This window comes from Polypterus senegalus, chromosome 2 (genome assembly GCF_016835505.1).
Source record: "Polypterus senegalus isolate Bchr_013 chromosome 2, ASM1683550v1, whole genome shotgun sequence".
Taxonomy (NCBI): domain Eukaryota; kingdom Metazoa; phylum Chordata; class Cladistia; order Polypteriformes; family Polypteridae; genus Polypterus; species Polypterus senegalus.
Window position 1 is genome coordinate 123215528 of NC_053155.1, and position 19424 is coordinate 123234951.

The following is a 19424-nucleotide window of genomic DNA, read 5'->3' on the forward strand; positions in this document are numbered from 1 at the left end:
ACGTGGAAGTGTGTGTGTCTGTCCGGCCCAGAAGTGAGACGTAGAGTCGGGGTGAGGGCTCCAGCTCCGAGGATACGCAAGCAAGGCCAGTACACCGGCAAAATTAAATCTCCTAAGAAAGACAGTAGCTTAGCTGCTAATGCACAAACAATGCAAGCACTTTGGCAACATGAATCCTTCTAGCACAGAGATGCCCAGAGTAGTTCTGATGATTTAAATACTTCCTAGGATCCTGTACTTTTAACAACACGGGCTTACATAGTTAGTAAATACCAGGTGACTGCCAGCATTCTTTATGTTTGAGCAGCATCGCGCCCCTGTTGCGTTTCAAATTAAATAGAGTTGGCTGGTTCCGAGCATCAACTAGATGATAACATACATACAAGAACGCATGACAAGGACATTAGTGAGTCTTTGTTTCTTAATTTATTTTTATTTTTAACGTTGTGTTTTTTTTAATGATGCTTTTCTCAAACAATTAAAAAAAACACGAGGGCCAACTGGACATTCTTTATGTTTGAGCACCACCGCGACCCTGTTGCTTTTCAAATTAAATACAGTTGGCCAGTTCCGAGCGTCAACTGGATGATAACATACATACAACACCGCAAGGCAAGCACATTAGTGAGTCTTTATCTATCCATCCATTATCCAACCTACTATATCCTAACTACAGGGTCACTAGGGAGCTAATCCCAGCCAACACAGGGTACAAGGCAGGAAACAAACCCCAGGCAGGGCACCAGCCCACTGCAGAAAACCCACGCAGACACGGTGAGAACATGCAAACTCCACGCAGGGAGGACCCGGAAAGTGAACCCAGGTTTATTGTTTGTTAATTTATTTTTATTTTTAAAGTTGTGTTTTTTTAATTATGTTTTTCTCAAACAATTAAAAAAAACTTTATTTTCCTCCCAGGCAAAGCTGGGTATTTCAGCTAGTTGTAATTAAAACAACTGATAAGAAATGTAAACTGGAGAAAAAAATGTAATATGTTCTCCCAGAGCATTGCTTGTAAAAGTTTAGTCGGTAAAGTAGGAAAAAAGTATTAAACAGTTTGTAAAGACTTTGATGACTAATCTGTGATATTTTCATTGGCATGCCTTTTAAAAATGACGACTCTATTAAGTGTGTTTTTAAGTATTAGTGCGCCTGTCTGAACTTAGATCTCATATAAATATAAGGTATATTCCCACTGCTGTCCACTTCTTTATTAAAACTACCCTACACAGTAGAGCCTAGCATATTTTAAACCTAGAGAAACATCTACATACATGCAGAGACACACTTTTTTGCATGTGTACCTTCATATGTTCATATGTTAATATCTATGTCACTTATTTTGTTCTTAATCAAACAGTAACATTCAGGGTTGAACTGATCATGCTACAATTGTATATCAAAAAATCAATGCAGACATTCCTAACCATGCTTTTAAGTTACTTCTACTGTAAAGAGCAATATTCAGTAGTGAGTCTCTGAATTGTGATGAAAGTATGAAAGATGAAAGTAATGGAATTTGTCATATTAAGTATTACCAAGAAACACATTCAATGCAATATTCGAGAAAAGACAAAGTACATACTTTCTGAACTGACCGCTTTTTAGACTGTTTTTAAAATTTCCCATTTATTCCACACATACAAAAAAATAGATAATATGATGAAGAAACATGGTGGTATTGTTTTTGTACATAAAAATAAATTATAGTGTTCTTCACTCTCTAAGCTCAGTCACAGGCTAAGAGATTTATCGGACACAAGTGAGAGGAAATATTGCACAAAGTTAAAGAATCTAGTACAGTACTTAGTGCTGTTGTTTTCTCATTTTATATGGAATAGTGCATTTAAAATGTCCCATTAAATGCTCATAAATTGTACTTCTGTGAAATGCTACTGTACATTAACATCCGAGCCAGGAATTGGCTTTCACAACACGGACAACATCTTCACGTTCGCCGTCATACTTGTATGCGTTTGGTCCAGAGAACAAATAAACAGATCCTGAAAAAAAAAAAAGAAATTCAGTACTTTTTTCCATTATATAAATAAACTACAGCAAGAGGAAAGAAAAATAGTCTATGTCATTAAAAGGCCTAATTAATGAAATGCATAAACCTAAAAATGTTTGACAAATGCTACATTTGCATGTACATCTCAAAAGTGTAGCAGTAAAGTTAAGAACTTATTTGCCAGAGTTGCAGATTAAATTCTTAATTGAGTAAGCAATAAAAGTATTTATTAAAAAAGTATTTGTAATTGATGTCGCTGTGAATTGAAAATGTTTTTTTAAACATATAAACTCTGTGTAGGTAAAACAGGGAGGCGGCTTACTGATCATTTCAGAGAGCATCAACAAGCTGCTGATTTTATGATTATAATTTTTTGGGTTTCAACACCCGACTTATACGCAAGTGTATACGGTATATGATTATTGTTTGGCAGCAAGTTATGGGAAAAGAAAAAATGAAAGACCTTGAATGTCAAAAAGCAAGCCAATTAACTATTTTTAAAATATATTAGTAATATTAGTGGTTACCAGTGGAGGGCCTACAATTTTGGGGCATTGAAGCTTTGCATTTATGGGGGCCCCCTTGTACTCAGGAGTGAGGTCTGTGTAACCACTGTTATCGTCTTCAATGGGGTTGTTCCACAACAAATAACCACAATTATTTTTAAAAATGTAACCACTACATCTTAGATTTTGATTACAATTGCTATACTGGATTATCTGACATGTCAAAGTCACTGATGCGAATACAAATTTCTCATGCCTTATAGTTTTCAAATTATGGGGGATTGAAAATTAGAGTTTCTTCTGGACCCCTCTGGGATTAGGGGACCTAAAGCTTAAACTTCATTACTTTCATAGTAGATCTGCCCCTGATAGTAACTAATGAAGATAGTGGAATGAAAACCCACGGGCACTGAAGACCTTTAGTTGGCATCCCAGTTAAGATCAGACACTATATGAAATAACTGGCTGTGTTACCCACTTTTGCCTGGGAGATTCCATAATGCAATAGGTGTCAATTATAGACAGGCGTTAAGATGGCGGCAACTGGTGTGGCTGGCCGTCTGTTCGTCTCCCTAGTCTATGTTTTAACTCTGTTTTTATGTTTTAGTTTATCCCAACGATCACTGTCCTACTAAACATATTTTCTGGCCTACTTTCTTCTCAATTTTCATCTCCTAATTGGATTTTTTGTGAACCTCCACCTTTGTTTTATTCATCTCCTGACTTCTTTAGCTGGATGCCGGTGTTCAACTGTGAGTTGAATACCCCTCGGAGACGCAAACGCACCCGCCGCCATCATGGGAAAAGAGCCGGAATTGCTGTTAAACAACGCCAACTCAAGTCCCAGAACTTTGTTTCCTGATGCCTGCGAGTTGTCTATGACCCATCTTCTCCTGCTCAGGAATCCATCACTGATTCATGGGTGCTGGACATCGGATTTAATTTCTCCATTTCAAGACAGCATCATTTTTCCTCGGTGTGCAATCGGGCATTAAACGCAGCTAGTCTTCGCACACTCACCCGTGCTCATCCAGCAACAAGCTCTTCTACTTCTATCAAGGCTGCTCTCCTGAACGTGAGATCAGTGTCTAATAAAACTTTTATTCTGCAAGACTTTATTATATCAGATAATCTGGATTTCTTCTTCATCACTGAGACTTGGATTTTAAATGGAGACTTTTCATGTGTTACTGACTTGGTTCCATCAGGTTATTAATTTTTAAACTCTCCTTGTTTGACTCGTCGTGGGAAAGGGGGCGTGGGTGGGGGGGCATTGCCACTGTTTTTAAAAGTATGTTCTTGTGTCGGAGCCTTACAAGGGTTCCGTTTAGCAGCTTTGAACTTTTTAAAGTGTGCAGCTCCCCTTCTTTGTTGTTTGCAGTGGTTTATAGACCTCCTGTAATTAATGATACTTTCATTTCTGAATTCTCTGATCTCCTGGCTGATATCACCCTCTCCCATGACAAAGTATTTATTGTCTGTGATTTCAACATTCACGTTTGTTATCAATCGAAACCTTTGGTCAATGACTTTTTATCACTATTGGACTCATTTGATTTTATACAGCATATTAATACGCCAACTCATTCTCTCGGTCACACCCTTGATCTCGTTCTTACTCGTGATATTTCAGTGAATAGTATTGATTTATATGATGTTTCTTTCACTGATCTCTTTAATGTAATGATGGATCTGCATATTACTGTTGATGTCCCGACTAATAGCTGTCCACTACGCTGCTCGCGCTTTCTTCCATTATATCTGATTTTAAAACCATTTTCTCTAGTCTTTATATGCATGACCAAAATAATAATATTGATGTTTCTGTCGTAAAATTTAATTCCTCCTGTAAAACGGTTTTAGACGCAATTGCTCTGCCCAAGATACGCAGTAATAAGGTAAGACTGGCTCCCTGGCTAAATGAAAATACACGATCACTGCGCTGCGCCTGTCGAACTGCTGAACGGCGTTGAAAAAAAGATGGACTGACTGTCTCTAAACAGATTTTCAGGACTTCTCTTTTCAATTTCCAGGCTGAAGTTAAGAAATCGAAACATGACTTCTTTGCCTATTTAGTATCCTGTCATTCGAACAATCCTAGGGTTTTATTTAATTTGATTAATGCGGCCATTCATCCTCATTCTGTGATGGGATTAAATAGCACTGTTCATTCATGTGAGCAGTTTCTATCATTCTTTGTCAGCAAAATTGATACTATCCGCCGTGGCATTGTTCAAACTGGTTATGAACTTCCTACTGTTAATCATGACATTGTTCTAGATTCCTTTGATCAAGTCTCACTTTCAATGCTAAAAAGAACTATTGACACCCTTAAACCAGCTTCCAGCCCTCGATATTGTACCACCACGTCTCTGAGTGGAAGCCTTTGATGTTTTGGGCCCATCCTTACTAACCATTATAAATGATTCTATTAGTTTGGGGGTTGTGCCCTCATTTTTTAAACATGCTGCAGTCTGTCCCCATCTAAAAAAGGCAGGATTAGATCCTGGAGTTTTAACCAACTTTCATCCAATTTCCCAACTGCCATTTCTGGCTAAAATTCTAGAAAAATTTATTTATAATCAATTGATCAATCACCTTTACTCCAATAATTTATTTGAGATCTACCAATCTGGTTTTAGGTGTTATCATGGTGTTGAAACGGCACTCCTGAAAGTGTTCATCGACATCTCTCTTATTACTGACTCAGGTGGTGCTGCAGTCCTTGTCCTCCTTGACTTGTCAGCTGCCTTTGACACCATTGACCATGAAATATTGCTGATGCGGCTCTAACATCATGTTGGGCTTAAAGGGACTGCTCTTAACTGGTTCAGGTGATATTTAACTGGTAGACACTTTTCAGTGACTTTAAATTCCTCTTTTTCATCTACTGCTCCTCTTAAATATGGTGTTCCTCAGGGATCCATTTTGGGTCCTATCTTATTCTCTATATACCTTCACCCTATTGGAGCGATTTTTAGGAAATTTAACATTTCTTTTCACTGCTATGCTGATGATACTCAGGTTTATATTCCCGTCTGCAACAAATCAACTCCAGAACTGTCTGTCTGAACTAAGATCCTGGATGGCTAATAATTTTCTTGATCTGAATCAAAATAAAACGGAGGTGCTTATAGTGGGACCATCAGCTAAAGCCCAAATTGGTCTTGAACTTCTCAGCTCTTTCTCTGTCTTTTCCAAACCTCAAGTCCGCAATCTTGGTGTTACCTTTGATAGTAACCTCTCTTTTGAGAAACAAGTAAATTCTGTAGTCAAGAGTTGCTTTTTCCAACTTCGTCTATTAGGTAAGATCAAGCCTTTTTTATCTTCTAAAGATCTTGAGAAAGCTACTCATGCTTTTATTTTTTCTTATCTCGATTACTGCAACTTGCTGTATTCTGGGATTAACAAATCTCTGATACACAGGTTACAGCTGGTCCAAAATGCTGCCACTCACTTTCTGGTTGGGGCAAGAAAGTATGACTCTGTTTCTCTTAATTTAGCTTCTTTACACTGGCTGCCTGTCAGTTTTCGAATTGATTTTAAAAACTTGCTGCTAGTTTTTAAATCTTTACATGGGGTTGCTCCTGCCAAATTATCTGAATTATGTGTTTTACACCAGCCATCCAGAGTGCTTAGATCTTCTGGTCAGTTGTCTCTTGTTGTCCCTCGTACCAAGTGTAAAACTAAGGGGGACAGAGCGTTTGCAGCTGCTGCCCCTCAACTGTGGAACTCTTTACCTCATCACATAAAGGAGTCGACTACAACTGAACTGTTCAAAACAAGATTAAAGACTCATTTCTACTCACTTGCATTTCCGTAACCTTCAGTAATACTGATGGATTCCTCTTTGTGATCATATAACACTATTTCTATTTATTATGTATCTTATTTTATGTTCATATATTTTATTACTATTTATGTTTTATTGTTTATTTGTTTTTTTCTTTTATTCTATTATTGTAAAGCACTTTGGCCGCAGCATTACTGTGTTGTTTTAAATGTGCTATATAAATAAATTGTTGTTAGTTGTAGTTAGTTAATCGGGTGCATCAGAAGTACTAGGGAAAGAGCGATATATAATTACAATGAATTATTATTATTATTATTATTATTATGTAACTAACTAAATACTTTTCTGTATACAACAGTTGTGTTTTTCTTTTTCTATCAAGGGTTAATGTTATTGGCAGGCAGTGTGTTTTAGTGGTCAAGGCTTTGGTCTTCAAACCCTGACATTATAGGTTCAAATGATCTTCTGACCCTTTGTGGCCATGAGAAGTCAATTCACCTACCTGTGCTCCAATTGAAAAAAACAAATTAAACACAACAAATTATATCTCAGATGTTGTACGTCACCTCAGAAAAAGGCATCAGTCATATAATAATGTTATTAGGTCACAAGAGCTGCTTATGATTGAACATACTATACACAATTATCCATAAGTAAAGCACTCACACATTACATCAAATTTGCTTTTCCTAGTGGTTTGACTTTTGTTGATGGTCATTGCAAAACACAGTTTTACATTAAAGTGTATTCTTTTGAACTGAAATGGGTAATCAGCAGGAATAATGTGAAATTAGACTATACTGTATATAATTATTATTAGTAGTAGTGCTTGAAATGGTATCCTTATTAGAAATTCAAGTGCCACTATCTAAGGTTGATGTTTCTTCCTTGGCGTTTGCTGCACCATGACTGAAGAGTGGGGGTGTTCTTCCCTTAAGCCCCTAATGTTTTAAGCACTGCATTCAAAGAGTGAAAGTGGGAGGAGGTTTGGTTTTCTGTGCCTCGACTAAGGGTGAGCTGGTACACAAAAAACAGCACTTATTAACCATTGAACTTTACATCTTCCTCGAGCTTTGCCAAACTTTCTCTTTCCATTTTACAACATGATCATGTCTCTTTTTTACAGTCCAGGGCACTGTCCTGTCTTCAGTTATCAGTCCACCCTATTGCTTATTGGTGCTTTTTTCATGGCTTGTCAGTAATGTCTGCTGCATTCTTCATTTACATAAAGCATGCTCTCAACTGACAGTACGTAAGTTTGCATAATAATAAATATTAACAAATAAAAAAAATTGTCAGTTAATTTTCTTTATTCTATAAACAAATTTCAATTAAATATGTTAGGACATTTTTGAGATTTTGGGGTGTTTAGTGTTAGTATTGTGGGGCAGGGCTACGTTTAAAAATTGATATGTTCTTTCTTAGCAGATGCCTACCACCTTAGATATACCATTCAGCCAAATTTCAGCTTTTTAACTGAACGAGGAATAGTGTTTTTGTTGATGAATGTCCGTTAGCTTTGCATTATTTATATATATAGGTGAGGCCTGATTTTAACCTGCAAAACAACATAGTAATATTGAAGTATAAACATTGAAACAGACATTGGATGTAAAAAAACAGATAAAGGTCTTAGACAAGGACAAATGTTTTCATATACCATACCCGAAAACTTATTAGACTTTTCGAGTTAAAAAATAATTAGAAATATACATTGTGTGTAGGATACCCACACTGTTTATTCGATTAAACAGTAAGTGACGCTACTATATTCATCTGTTGATACTGCCACAATGGTTTAATATCTGACTACTTACACATTACAAAGCAGTAGTGCCATCCAGCCTTTGAGAACTTTAAGCTAATTTACTTGGAGACAAAAATAGCTGAAAAGTTAAAAGCTCACAAACTATTCTGTCTTTCTGGTTTCACTTCTGGACCAGGGAGTCTTTTTTTGATTATGATGATAATATGAAACTTGCCTGTACAGAGTCATGTACATATGCATTCAGCTAAGACAGTCTTAAAGTTCAAGATGTGAAAAGTGTGCTTTTTCTCTAGTGTTTCAGTGTTTTGTCCTTTAATACCTGTTCTGAGGTGTATATTTTGAAATGAAAGTTGTGATTTAAAAAAAATAAACCTTTCCAAAACACACTCACCATTTACTTCAACAGCTGCATCAACTTTGCCAGTAAGTCCAGAGAATTCCTCTTCAATATTTTTAGGGTAACCCTCATCTATTCGACCATTAACCTCATTGTAACTGAAAAAACAAAATTAGCTGTCAATATTTTTAAGTATTCAAAAAAATTCAAAAACTGTCAAATCGAATTTTGTAAAAGTACGGTATTTAGAATGAATGCTATACTCTTCCACGATTTCTTCATTCATCCATTTGCCTTATGGAGGAGGAGAACTTTCCATGTAGCATTAGGAACTGGTATGCCAGGTCCAATTACAGTTAACCAGTAAATAGAGCTGAAATAATAATAATTCATTACATTTATATAGCACTTTTCTCAGTATTCAAAGCGCTATCCACACAGGGAGGAACCGGGAAGCAAACCCACAATCTGCCACAGTCTCCTCACTGCAAAGATACAGCACTACCACTGCGCCGATAAATTACAAATACTAGACTACACATAAATGGAGTAGGGAGATGGGGCGCAGCCCGGGATACAGGTTGGAAGTAAACCCTGCTCCCATGTGTCTGTTCTGTGACGGGGTGACCTGCAGTCATACATCCTAAATAAGAAAAAGAATAAGTAAGCATTTCAGTTGTGTTGTATGGAATGTCATTAATTGAGGTCTTCTGGAAAGGCATCACTTTTTGTTTCAATGTATATTATGGATGGTTAAAGCAGAAAAAGGACTGCTTTTTGAACATTATTGCCATGTTCACTCAGACCTTGATTGAAGTTGATGTCAGAGGAGTGAACACAGATAAACAGATAATATTATGGTACAACCAGGGCTTCATCAATCACTCAAGTGTCTTTTCTTCTGTTTTTGTTTTTGTTTTGTTCTTGGATCAGGGGATTTTAACAGTTTCCCCTACCACAAGGGAGTGGTGGCTCTGAGGCTAGGGATCTGTACTGGCAATTGGAAGGTAAATACCAGACATTTACTCCTGGGTATTATGTCAATCTCCATCCAGCCCAGCAAATAAGCCCTTCAACCTGCAGGAAAAAACCTAGGGGTTGGTGGCAGAATTGTCACTCCAGCCACCATGAAAAATCTCACAGTGATCCATTCCGTCTGAACTAGGGTGGTGCTGATTTCAATTTCATGAACTTGCAGCTCAAAACAGCTCAAAAATAACCAAGATTTGATGTCTAATAATATGGAGACAACTTCAGATATATCACCATTGACAGCATTAATCTAAATGTGTGATGAACCTCAATAACGGCAATGTCCTTTGAGAAAGTAAAAGCCTGATCTGATGACACCAAGGCTTGGAAAGAGACTGGTTAAACCATCTCTTTAAATTGTCACAGAGTGGCTTTCTTCATTTGTGTTTAGTTGTTTCATCATCTGCAGATTTTTCCAGTTGATTACTGGGGAGGAGAGCTGATGAGGGTGAATGCAAACATGGTTTTAATGATAAGTAGTTTCTACATCCAGTTCTTTTTAACTTAATTCCATTTTAAAAGTGAGCAGGGCAAAACATCTAATCTGAAAGACTTTCATAAACATTAAAAACTATTAATATTCCCCATAGATGTAATACTAATGACTGCAAGTATCAAATCTATTGCCTTGGAAGTATTTTTCATGATTTCCATTGGTATTGCTTTTTGACAGGTGAAAATTATCCTGGCATTCTCTGGCATTTAGCAGGTACTGCTCTTAATGTGGAACTACCCAATACAGTACATAAATATATGTGAGATAATTTTATTTTTCCATCTAGCCATCCATTTTCCTAACCTGAATTTTATTTTTCCATCAATTTATCTGTTTCTCTAGCCTGCTTCTGCAGGGCAGAGTTACGGGGAAGATGGAGACCAGGGGCCTCATGCATAACGCCGTGCGTAGAACTCACACTATAACATGGCGTAAGCACAAAAGCCGAAATGTGCTTACGCACAAAAAAATCCAGATGCATCAATCTGTGTGTTCGCCCACTTCCGCGTTCTTCCACTACATAAATCCCGGTCAGTGTGAAAACTAACGCTCGTGCACGCGCCTGCTGTCCCAGCCCAACTCCTCCCAGAATTACGTCTCTTTGAATATGCAAATCAATATAAATAGCCCTTAAGCTCAGTGTTCTGTGAAAAGACAATGGGAAAAGCAAGAGGGAAAATGGAAGAATTTCAGCGAATACCAAGTGAAAGCAAGGGAAAACGTACTATTTGTTGGTTTAAACAGTGGTATAAACAACAAAAGGAAGCTGATCGACTGACATAGTGTGTCGGAGAAACTCGAAAGCTTAAGTTCACAAAGTCGCACAGTACCCAAAATAAAAAAGAAGTTGTCAGATATCAAAGTCGCCATGAAAAGGCGAGTCGTAACCCACTGTCTGAGTGTCATATGAAAGCTTATTAGGGTACAGAGAAAAAAAAGGCACACAGTGGGGAAAAAGCACGAAATGTCAACTTCAATCTCAAAATTTCCACTTTAATCATGTAGTTTATTTTGTCATTAAAGTAAAACATCATAAACTTCATCTTAAAATTGTTTAATTAACCAGTTTCTCAAATCAAATCGTAATTAAAGTAGCACGTTAAATGCTTTGTTGTGTATGTGTTCGTCTGTGTGCTCTGTGTGTGTGAATCACTACGTGCTTCTTAAACTGACTCTCTTCCTCTGACAGGACACAGAATCCATTACAATTGTGATATTACAGCTCTCTGAAAAACTAAAATACTGAGATGTATATGTGATATAATTTTCATGATGATAGGAGTTAAAGCACGTTATTAAACATGGGAACACGGTGGCGCAGTGATTTTGCGCGACCTTCGATGAAATAATTTATTGCAGCAGTACTCAGGGGCGGCTCTAGGCTCGTGGCAGCCCTTGGCAGAGAAAGAATCGGAGGCCCCTGTCATTATTTTCTCTTTCTGTTTTATATTCAATATAGATTGGCGTGGCAGCCTCTGGGATTTGGCGGCCCTGTGCAGGTGCACAGTTTGCACATGCCTAAGGCCGCCCCTGCAGTACTGTCTCTTTCAAACAAACTAACCTCCAATTCCTGTCCTTCCTTTTCTTTCTCCAAGTAAACGATCTCCACACAATCAGCTCTGTAATAGACGTTAATCCATCTGTAAGCTTATAACGGCAATTCTTCAAATCTTTTAAGGAAAATTGAAATATCTTTGTAGTATGTGTTTAATTATTCTATCCTTCATGCCAGTCCCAGTGAAGCATACAGTGCAGTGCAGGAACAATCCGTGAGCAGAGCGCCAGATCCTTGCTAGCGTAGCAACACCGTGTCCTTTAATTATTAACAATATAGATTATTTTAATGAAGTTAAAGTTTTATCTGTATAATATAATAAACTTATTTTGCTGCATTTCATCTTAAAAATTAAATATGTAAATACGCGCTTTATAAAGTGGCTCAGGTTGTGCAATATTATAACCGTAGTGCAAGTTTACAGTGAGGTGATTGTACTCATAAGTCCAAACAGTTTTACAAGGAACAGTTGATGGACTAATTGAGTGCGTTTAGAGCGCTTGGGATGAAACTCTTTCTGAACTGCGAGGTCTGAACAGGAAAGGTTTTGAAGTGTTTGCCGTATGAGAGCAGTTCAAATAGGAAGCATGGCTGAGGCAGCGTGTGCTTGATGCTGTATACCTTTAATTCTCTTTCTGATCTGCTGCTCCGAGTGGTGCAGTGAGAGCAATATGGAAAAAGATGATCTGCTGTGGCAACCCCTAATGGGAGCAACTAAAAGAAGAAAAAGAAGGTGCAGTGAGAGTAACAATGTTAAAGCAGTTATGGTATTTGGAATAGTTTGACCATTCCATGGACCATTACAGTATATTGTTACTGGTTAATTACAATCAGATGCATTAAACTAATAAACAATGTACGGTTAATTTCAGTGTATTTATAAAGCCACATCAGGGACGTGGATCTGAAAAAGAAAGGGTAACCACACAGGAACAGTAGCACTGCTTTGACGCTGGGTGCTGCAGGTCTCCAAAACCGAGCGGAGAACTTGCATATGACAGGGTATGAGGTACCATGGAAATTTGCGTGGCTTTACACCAAGTTTAGGTTTTATACATCGTGATTTGAACGTGGAAACGTTCTTACGTAACATTTTTCTGCGTACACACCGTCTATACATGAGGCCCCAGACCATTGCAGGGTGTGCATGCACATATTTTTTGCATTAATAAATCTATCATTAACTGTTAGTTAGCAATTCATTCAGGACTGAAAAAATAAGCATTATATACACTTGAGAGTCCTGATATTCTAGTTCCCTATAAAACAATTTAGCTCAGAATAATGAACAACCTGAGGCTAAACGTATGCCTGCTAGAACTGTGTGTGCAGTGTTGTTGTTTACTGTGTGGAAAATCAGCCCGACCCAGACAGACTCACAAGTCCAAGAACACACAGGTTTATTATTCTTTTTCCTGCACAGCACAAACAGTGCCAAAATCCCCAACAAGGCTCCGTCCTTTACTCCTCTTTTATACTGCATGCGGAAGTGCTCCAGTTGTTCCCTGATCAACTTCCAGCAGCACTTCCGGGTGTGGCAGAAGTGCTGCATGCCAAGGATCCGGAGATGTCCAGGCGCCCCCTATTGGTGCCCCCGGGGGAGGTACTACTGTTGACATGTCCTCTCCCCTAGTGCTCTCCTCAAAAGGGTGTCCTGACCAGACAATGACCCTGACAATCTGTCACAATTACTTATTTGCTTATCTCACCTTTTCTATTTTTTCACAGTGGAAATAATCTTTATATTTTTTTTTCTTTTCCAGATGCATCCTCCTTCTCTCTCTGTATTTATATAAAAATTGACCCAATTATAATAGTAAGGATTCTAGTTGATGGTTTAATTTTTAGCCCAGCAAAGCCAGCTAATAATGGAATATGGCATTATGGGAAAGGCAATGCCACTGCAGTCAATTGTACTGCTTCACTTCACACCTCATCATTGCAATATGGGACAATTGCTTGTATAATGTTGGACGCAGTAGGTGGTCAGGTGGCAGACTTACTATGAAGTTCTTGATATTGTAAGTATCTTAAACTCTTGGTGTTTTTTTCTTTTCCAGAAATTATATAATACTAGGCTGACCCGCCTTTTAAGGCGACCGACTTTTAAGTTGACCACTTCTTAAGGCAATTCAATATGTAGATCAATTTTATATTTTATACAAACTCATTAATTTGGTTATATTGCATTTGAGCTGTATTACTTTAATACTCGTAGTTTCTGTTATTTTTGTGATGAAATTTAAACTTTTTTCTATATTGAGGTCGCCCTTTTGAACCTCCCTGATATTTACTACGCGGTGAGGCAATTGTACTCCATCAACATTAATTATTTCCAGAGACATCATTTTGTCTATTTATCCAGCGCATCGCGCACAAAAGCAAGGGAACGATGGGACTCTGCTCACATCATGTCGCTTCGTACTGCAAGCTGCAAGTAGTAAGTCTGTGATAAGTGAATACCGCTACGCTTTCCACTCACGGGATGGAAGGACAATCCCGACCGTTTTTATATAGTAAGAAAGAAGAAGAAGATATCGCACAGTCTGGAGTAGAAAATCATCTGTTACCTGGAAAAACAAAACTAGAAATCCCATCATGCACTGCAAAATGGACGGGGCGTGTGTGAAACTCCGCGCCTGCGTAGCATTCACGGGAGGGAAGGACAATTCCGACCGCTTTTATATAGAAGGATTTATTCAAGTGTTAATTCTTAGTTTTCCTTATTCCCGTATTATACCGGCCACATAAAGTAGTCACCAGTCATACAACATGTTCATTGTAATGTGTTTTTACTTTGTATTGTAGTCTTACTATGCTCGAAATCTATGGTGTTTTTATGATCTACAGTATTTGAAGACATACGGCTTTTGTCTAGAGTGTCTATATTTACTGTCAACAGGAAGACAATGGATTTTATTAATCTCAAACGCTTGTTTCCTTTTCAAATTATTTTGTAGTAATGTGATTATTAATATTGCCATTATAATGTAAACTAAAACTAAACTATAGATAAACTTGTTAGAACCAGTTACTGCTTACAACATAGTGGGAGATATGAAACACTAATCATTTTTTGGGGAGGGCTGAATCTTCCTTTCCCTAAACTCATGTTCTCACTTGATCTCATACTTATGCTTTGCACTGCATTTGGCCCCTGGGGTCACGCACTGTAGTTCTTTCTCCAAACCACAGGACCTCATTGGTGCATTCCAGACATGTACAATCAAAGTAAAGATGGGCAGAAGTTTAGCGCTGATTGTATATATCCTTAATTCAAAGACAGTAGAAAATAGAATTTACACATTTTCTGACAAACTTTTTAGTTTGTTTCATGGTGAACTTGTAACTGTTCATTTTCATTGATAGCTTTAACTCCACCTACCTATAGACCTGGTTTCCTACAAAGAAAAGAGTCTGCCGAGTGTCCTTTAGATATACTGCAGCATCAACCTGAGACACAGAACTGGGCAGTCCAAAATCAGAGATGGATCTTGGGCTTCCCATGAGCTGAAGCCCTCTTGATGGCCAATAATATCTGCCTAAAATAGTAAAACATTTTAGAAGCAACAGTACAATATGGGATAATTTAAAACATTTATATTCATTCATTCAAGGTTTGAAATTAATTAATGTTCACACATCATAATTAATAAACTAGGCAAATACATGAAGAACCTATGAAGCACTGGGATCTGGTTAAAAATACAGATACTTATGTATAAGCAACATATTGCCAAACTCCCATGTGTACTTGTACATTCGATTAGATAAATTTGGTAAGTGTATCAATAGAAACAAAATGCAATAGATCTAAGGTCCATATTTATATACATGTATTAGACAAAGTAAATCCTGCTAGTAACTCTAAATCACAGCTAGAGAAGTATAATGTAATTTAAAATGAAAGAAATAAAAGCACATGCTTTAAATTTCATTGCCCCATCAGTTATTCATTATTTTCTAGAAGCTAAAGACAAATTTGCTTCCTCAATGTTAACCCATACCTTTAAAAAAGTATGCTGTTCCTTTCTCTGGAATATCATAAGCTGCATCAATGTTTGTCAGAATATTAGGAAATGCACTTCTGATGTAGCCAGGGACAGCACTATTCATTTGTGACTGTCTTCGCCAGAGGAACCTACAAAAAAAAAATCCATCTGTTCTTTTTCAAATCCACTTAATTTGATTTTAATTTTGAGGATGGAGTTTATTCTAGCAGCATTGGATGCAAGGACAGGACATAAGTTCACCACAGGGTACATGTAATGCAAACACACACACACTCACTCTCACAGGGTAAATCTCCACAGCTTGGGAATGTTGGTGGAAAACTGAATGTACAAATTCCACCTAGAGAGTGAACAGAACAGGATTCAAGTCCTGTCTCCTGAACCCAATGCCCTAAAATCTACCAAGTTAAATTGTTGAGGAACTGCTTAATACTTAGAGAGCACAGTGAAGCAGTGGTTAGCTCTGCTGCCTCACAGTTCGTATCACACACCCAGTTGGAGGTTGCACATTCTACCCGGGTGTGTGTGTGTGTGTGAGTATATGTGTGTGCGAAATGTGAGTATTTGTGTCCCAAGTCACAAAAGACATTAGGTTACATAAAAGTTCCAAATTGCCCCATATGGCTGTGTGAGTGAGTGAGCCATAGGTTGTTGCCCCATATAGAGCTGATTCCTGCCTTTTGTCCAGTGCTTCATGGATAGGTTCCAGCTTCCCATCATCCTGAACTGGATTAAGTAGGTTTGAGAATGTTATGTTATATTAAATAACACGTATTGTGTGATAAAGCAAACCAGGTACGAGTGTTTTTTCAAGGAACCTTTCAGGTACTTTAGACTTTTTCACTCTCTCAAAGTTACCGTATTTATTACTTTGATGTATAGTTCTACAATTAAAGCTGTTGTTCTCAGTTTAGCGGAATGTCACCTCTCTGAAGGGGAAGGTAGTGAGCTAGTGCGCGAGGTCGAGAGGTTCCGGCTAGATATAGTTGGACTCACCTCGACACACAGCTTGGACTCTGGAACCAATCTCCTATCTATTAGGATTAATTGTAAATATATTGAAAATCTCAGTTTATGCACTTCAATTTTCCATTTGAGGTCAACCAACCAAAATGAGTGACAACTTGATATTATATTAATTTTATCCCAAAACATGTTTTATGTTGTATTTACCTTGCAGATTATAGTCTAATTTTACATGACTGTGAAAGATATTGTTTACTGTACATTTATTGTTATGTTTACATGTACATGAAGTACATAGATTAAAAGCGGTTTTTAACATTTACAATTTCAAAAGACATTTGAAAGTATTATTATACAGTACACACAAGTTGTTCTTAATATTTCTGATCCTAGAAATCATTCCCACTTACAGCTCATGTTTGCATAATCTCATTATAGTTTCTTTCTGCGTTCTAGTACAGTGCCCCTAAAAATAAAGTCTGAATTTCAAAGGATGAGGCCAAATTAAAGAAAATGCAAACTACAGGGACTTAAATATGCAATTATAAATTCGGTAATGCAGTTTAACACGTAAATATTTATTACGAGTAATTGCAGGCTATGATGTCAAGCAAGCCTTGGGCCGAAGTGCTGTGTAGGCTTGTTTTGAAAGTAAAGTTGCCTTTGCTGACATTTAGCTAGGAAAACTGTATTTTTCTTTTTGAGTTTGATGCAGCCTGCACTTTAGTGATCATCCCTGGATTTGTTCACATACAAAGACTGTTAAATAAAACAGATAAAAGTAATATATACTGCTCAAAAAATAAAGGAACACTTTTTAATCAGAGTACAGTATAGCATCAAGTCAATTAAACTTCTGGGATATTAATCTGGTCAGTTAAGTAGCACAGGGGGTTGTTAATCAGTTTCAGCTGCTTTGCTGTTAATGAAATTAACAACAGATGTACTAGAGGGGCAACAATGAGATGACCCCCAAAACAGGAATGGTTTAACAGGTGGAGGCCACTGACATTTTTCCCTCCTCATCTTTTCTGACTGTTTTTTTCACTAGTTTTGCATTTTGCTATGGTCAGTGTGACTACTTACTCCTTAATCCATCAGCAGGACTGGTATCTGCTCCTTTGGACAAGGACAAACAGGATGAGCATTTCCAGAGCTCTACAAAATGACCTCCAGCAGGCCACTGGTGTGAATGTCTCTGACCAAACAATCAGAAACAGACTTCTTGAGGGTGGTCTGAGGGCCCAACGTCCTCTAGTGGGCCCTGTGCTCACAACCCAGCGCAGTGGAGCTCGATCGGCATTTACCATAGAATACCAGAATTGTCAGGTCCACCAATGGCACCCTGTGGTTTTCACAGATGAGAGCAGGTTCACCCTGAGCACATGTGACAGACATTGAAGGGTCTGCAGAAGCCATGGAGAATGTTATGCTGTCTGTAACATCATTCGGCATGACCAGTTTGGTGGTGGGTCAGTGATGGTCTGGGGGGGCATATCCATGGAGGGACGCACAGACTTCTACAAGCTAGACAAAGACACCTTGACTGCCATTAGGTATCAGGATGAAATCCTTGGACCCATTGTCAGACCCTACGCTGGTGCAGTAGGTCCTGGTTTCCTCTAATGCACGACAATGCCCGGCCTCATGTGGCAAGAGTATGCAGGCAGTACCTGGAGGATGAAGGAATTGAAACAATTGAATGGCCTTCACGATTCCCTGACTTAAACCCAATAGAACATCTGTGGGACATTATGTTTCGGTCCATTAGGCGCCGCCAGGTTGCTCCTCAGACTGTACAACAGCTCAGGGATGCCCTCACACAGATCTGGGAGGAAATGCCACAAGACACCATCCGCCGTCTCTTTAGGAGCATGCCCCGACGTTGTCAAGCATGCATACAAGCTCGTGGGGGCCACACAAGATACTGAAAAGCATTTTGAGTAGCAGAAATTAAGTTTTTGAAAAAATGGACTAGCCTGCCACATCTTCATTTCACTCTGATTTTAGGGTGTCTACACAATTGAGCCCTCTGTAGGCAGAAAACTTTTATTTCCATTAAAAGACTTGGCATCCTTTTGTTCCTAAGACATTGCCCTGTCGTTATTTGTATAGATATCCAGCTTCATATTGAGATCTGATGTATCTAATGTGTTTCTTTAAAGTGTTCCTTTAATTTTTGTGAGCAGTGTATATATATCTTATTAGCATGCATTCCACTCCACCAAGTCTAAAGATAATAGCTTTATTTTGAAAGAATAACTATATTGGAACAATGTAGTTTCTTCTGTTAATACTGGCAGTGTTGTATGCGGTGAATTCCAAAGAAGTTTATCCTTTCCTCTTTATCCTTTCTTTCTTGAGTAGATAGATAGATAGATAGATAGATAGATAGATAGATAGATAGATACTTTATTAATCCCAAGGGGAAATTCACAAGAGTAAAGACAAGCAAGAAGCCTTCTGGAAATTTACAGATAGATAGATAGATAGATAGACTTTATTTGTCCCCAAGAAGTGTATTAGGACATAACATTCTAAATAATCTATTGCTTTACCAATAAAAACAGCGAAAAATAGGAAAATATATGCACAGAATAGATACTGAATATACTATCTAGTACTGTATATAAAGCATAATTTGCAACTTCTTCATTAATCATTATTTCATTTATTAATCATTTTGATAAATACAGCTTAGTATCATCAGCATTTAAATGAAATTGAATATGTCTGCGTATGGTATATACTGTCGTAAACCCTGAGATTTTTCAGGTTAGGAGGACAGAAGTTTCAAGCTAAGCATGGCACCAGGTTTCGTGTTGATTAACACATGCACCTAAGAATTTCACTGTATTCTGCACATATAATAATGACTCTAAACACCTATGTACTGCACTATATATGTAATGTATGTGTTTTTGGCCAATTCCAACATTTTGACTTT

The 19424-nt window shown here is 37.8% G+C and overlaps 1 protein-coding gene across 1 annotated transcript in view; it reads right to left on the reverse strand.

The window, feature by feature from the left end:
- Positions 1-983: 983 nt before the first annotated feature.
- Positions 984-19424, reverse strand: part of LOC120523310 (matrix metalloproteinase-20-like) — a 32843-nt gene continuing 14402 nt past the window's right edge. Inside the window, exons 7-10 of the mRNA XM_039744519.1 lie at positions 15506-15639; positions 14884-15040; positions 8470-8573; positions 984-2003 (exon numbers count right to left, since the gene is read on the reverse strand). Coding sequence (XP_039600453.1) covers positions 1903-2003; positions 8470-8573; positions 14884-15040; positions 15506-15639 — 496 coding nt within the window. The 3' untranslated portion in view covers positions 984-1902. The remainder of the gene's footprint in view (positions 2004-8469; positions 8574-14883; positions 15041-15505; positions 15640-19424) is intronic.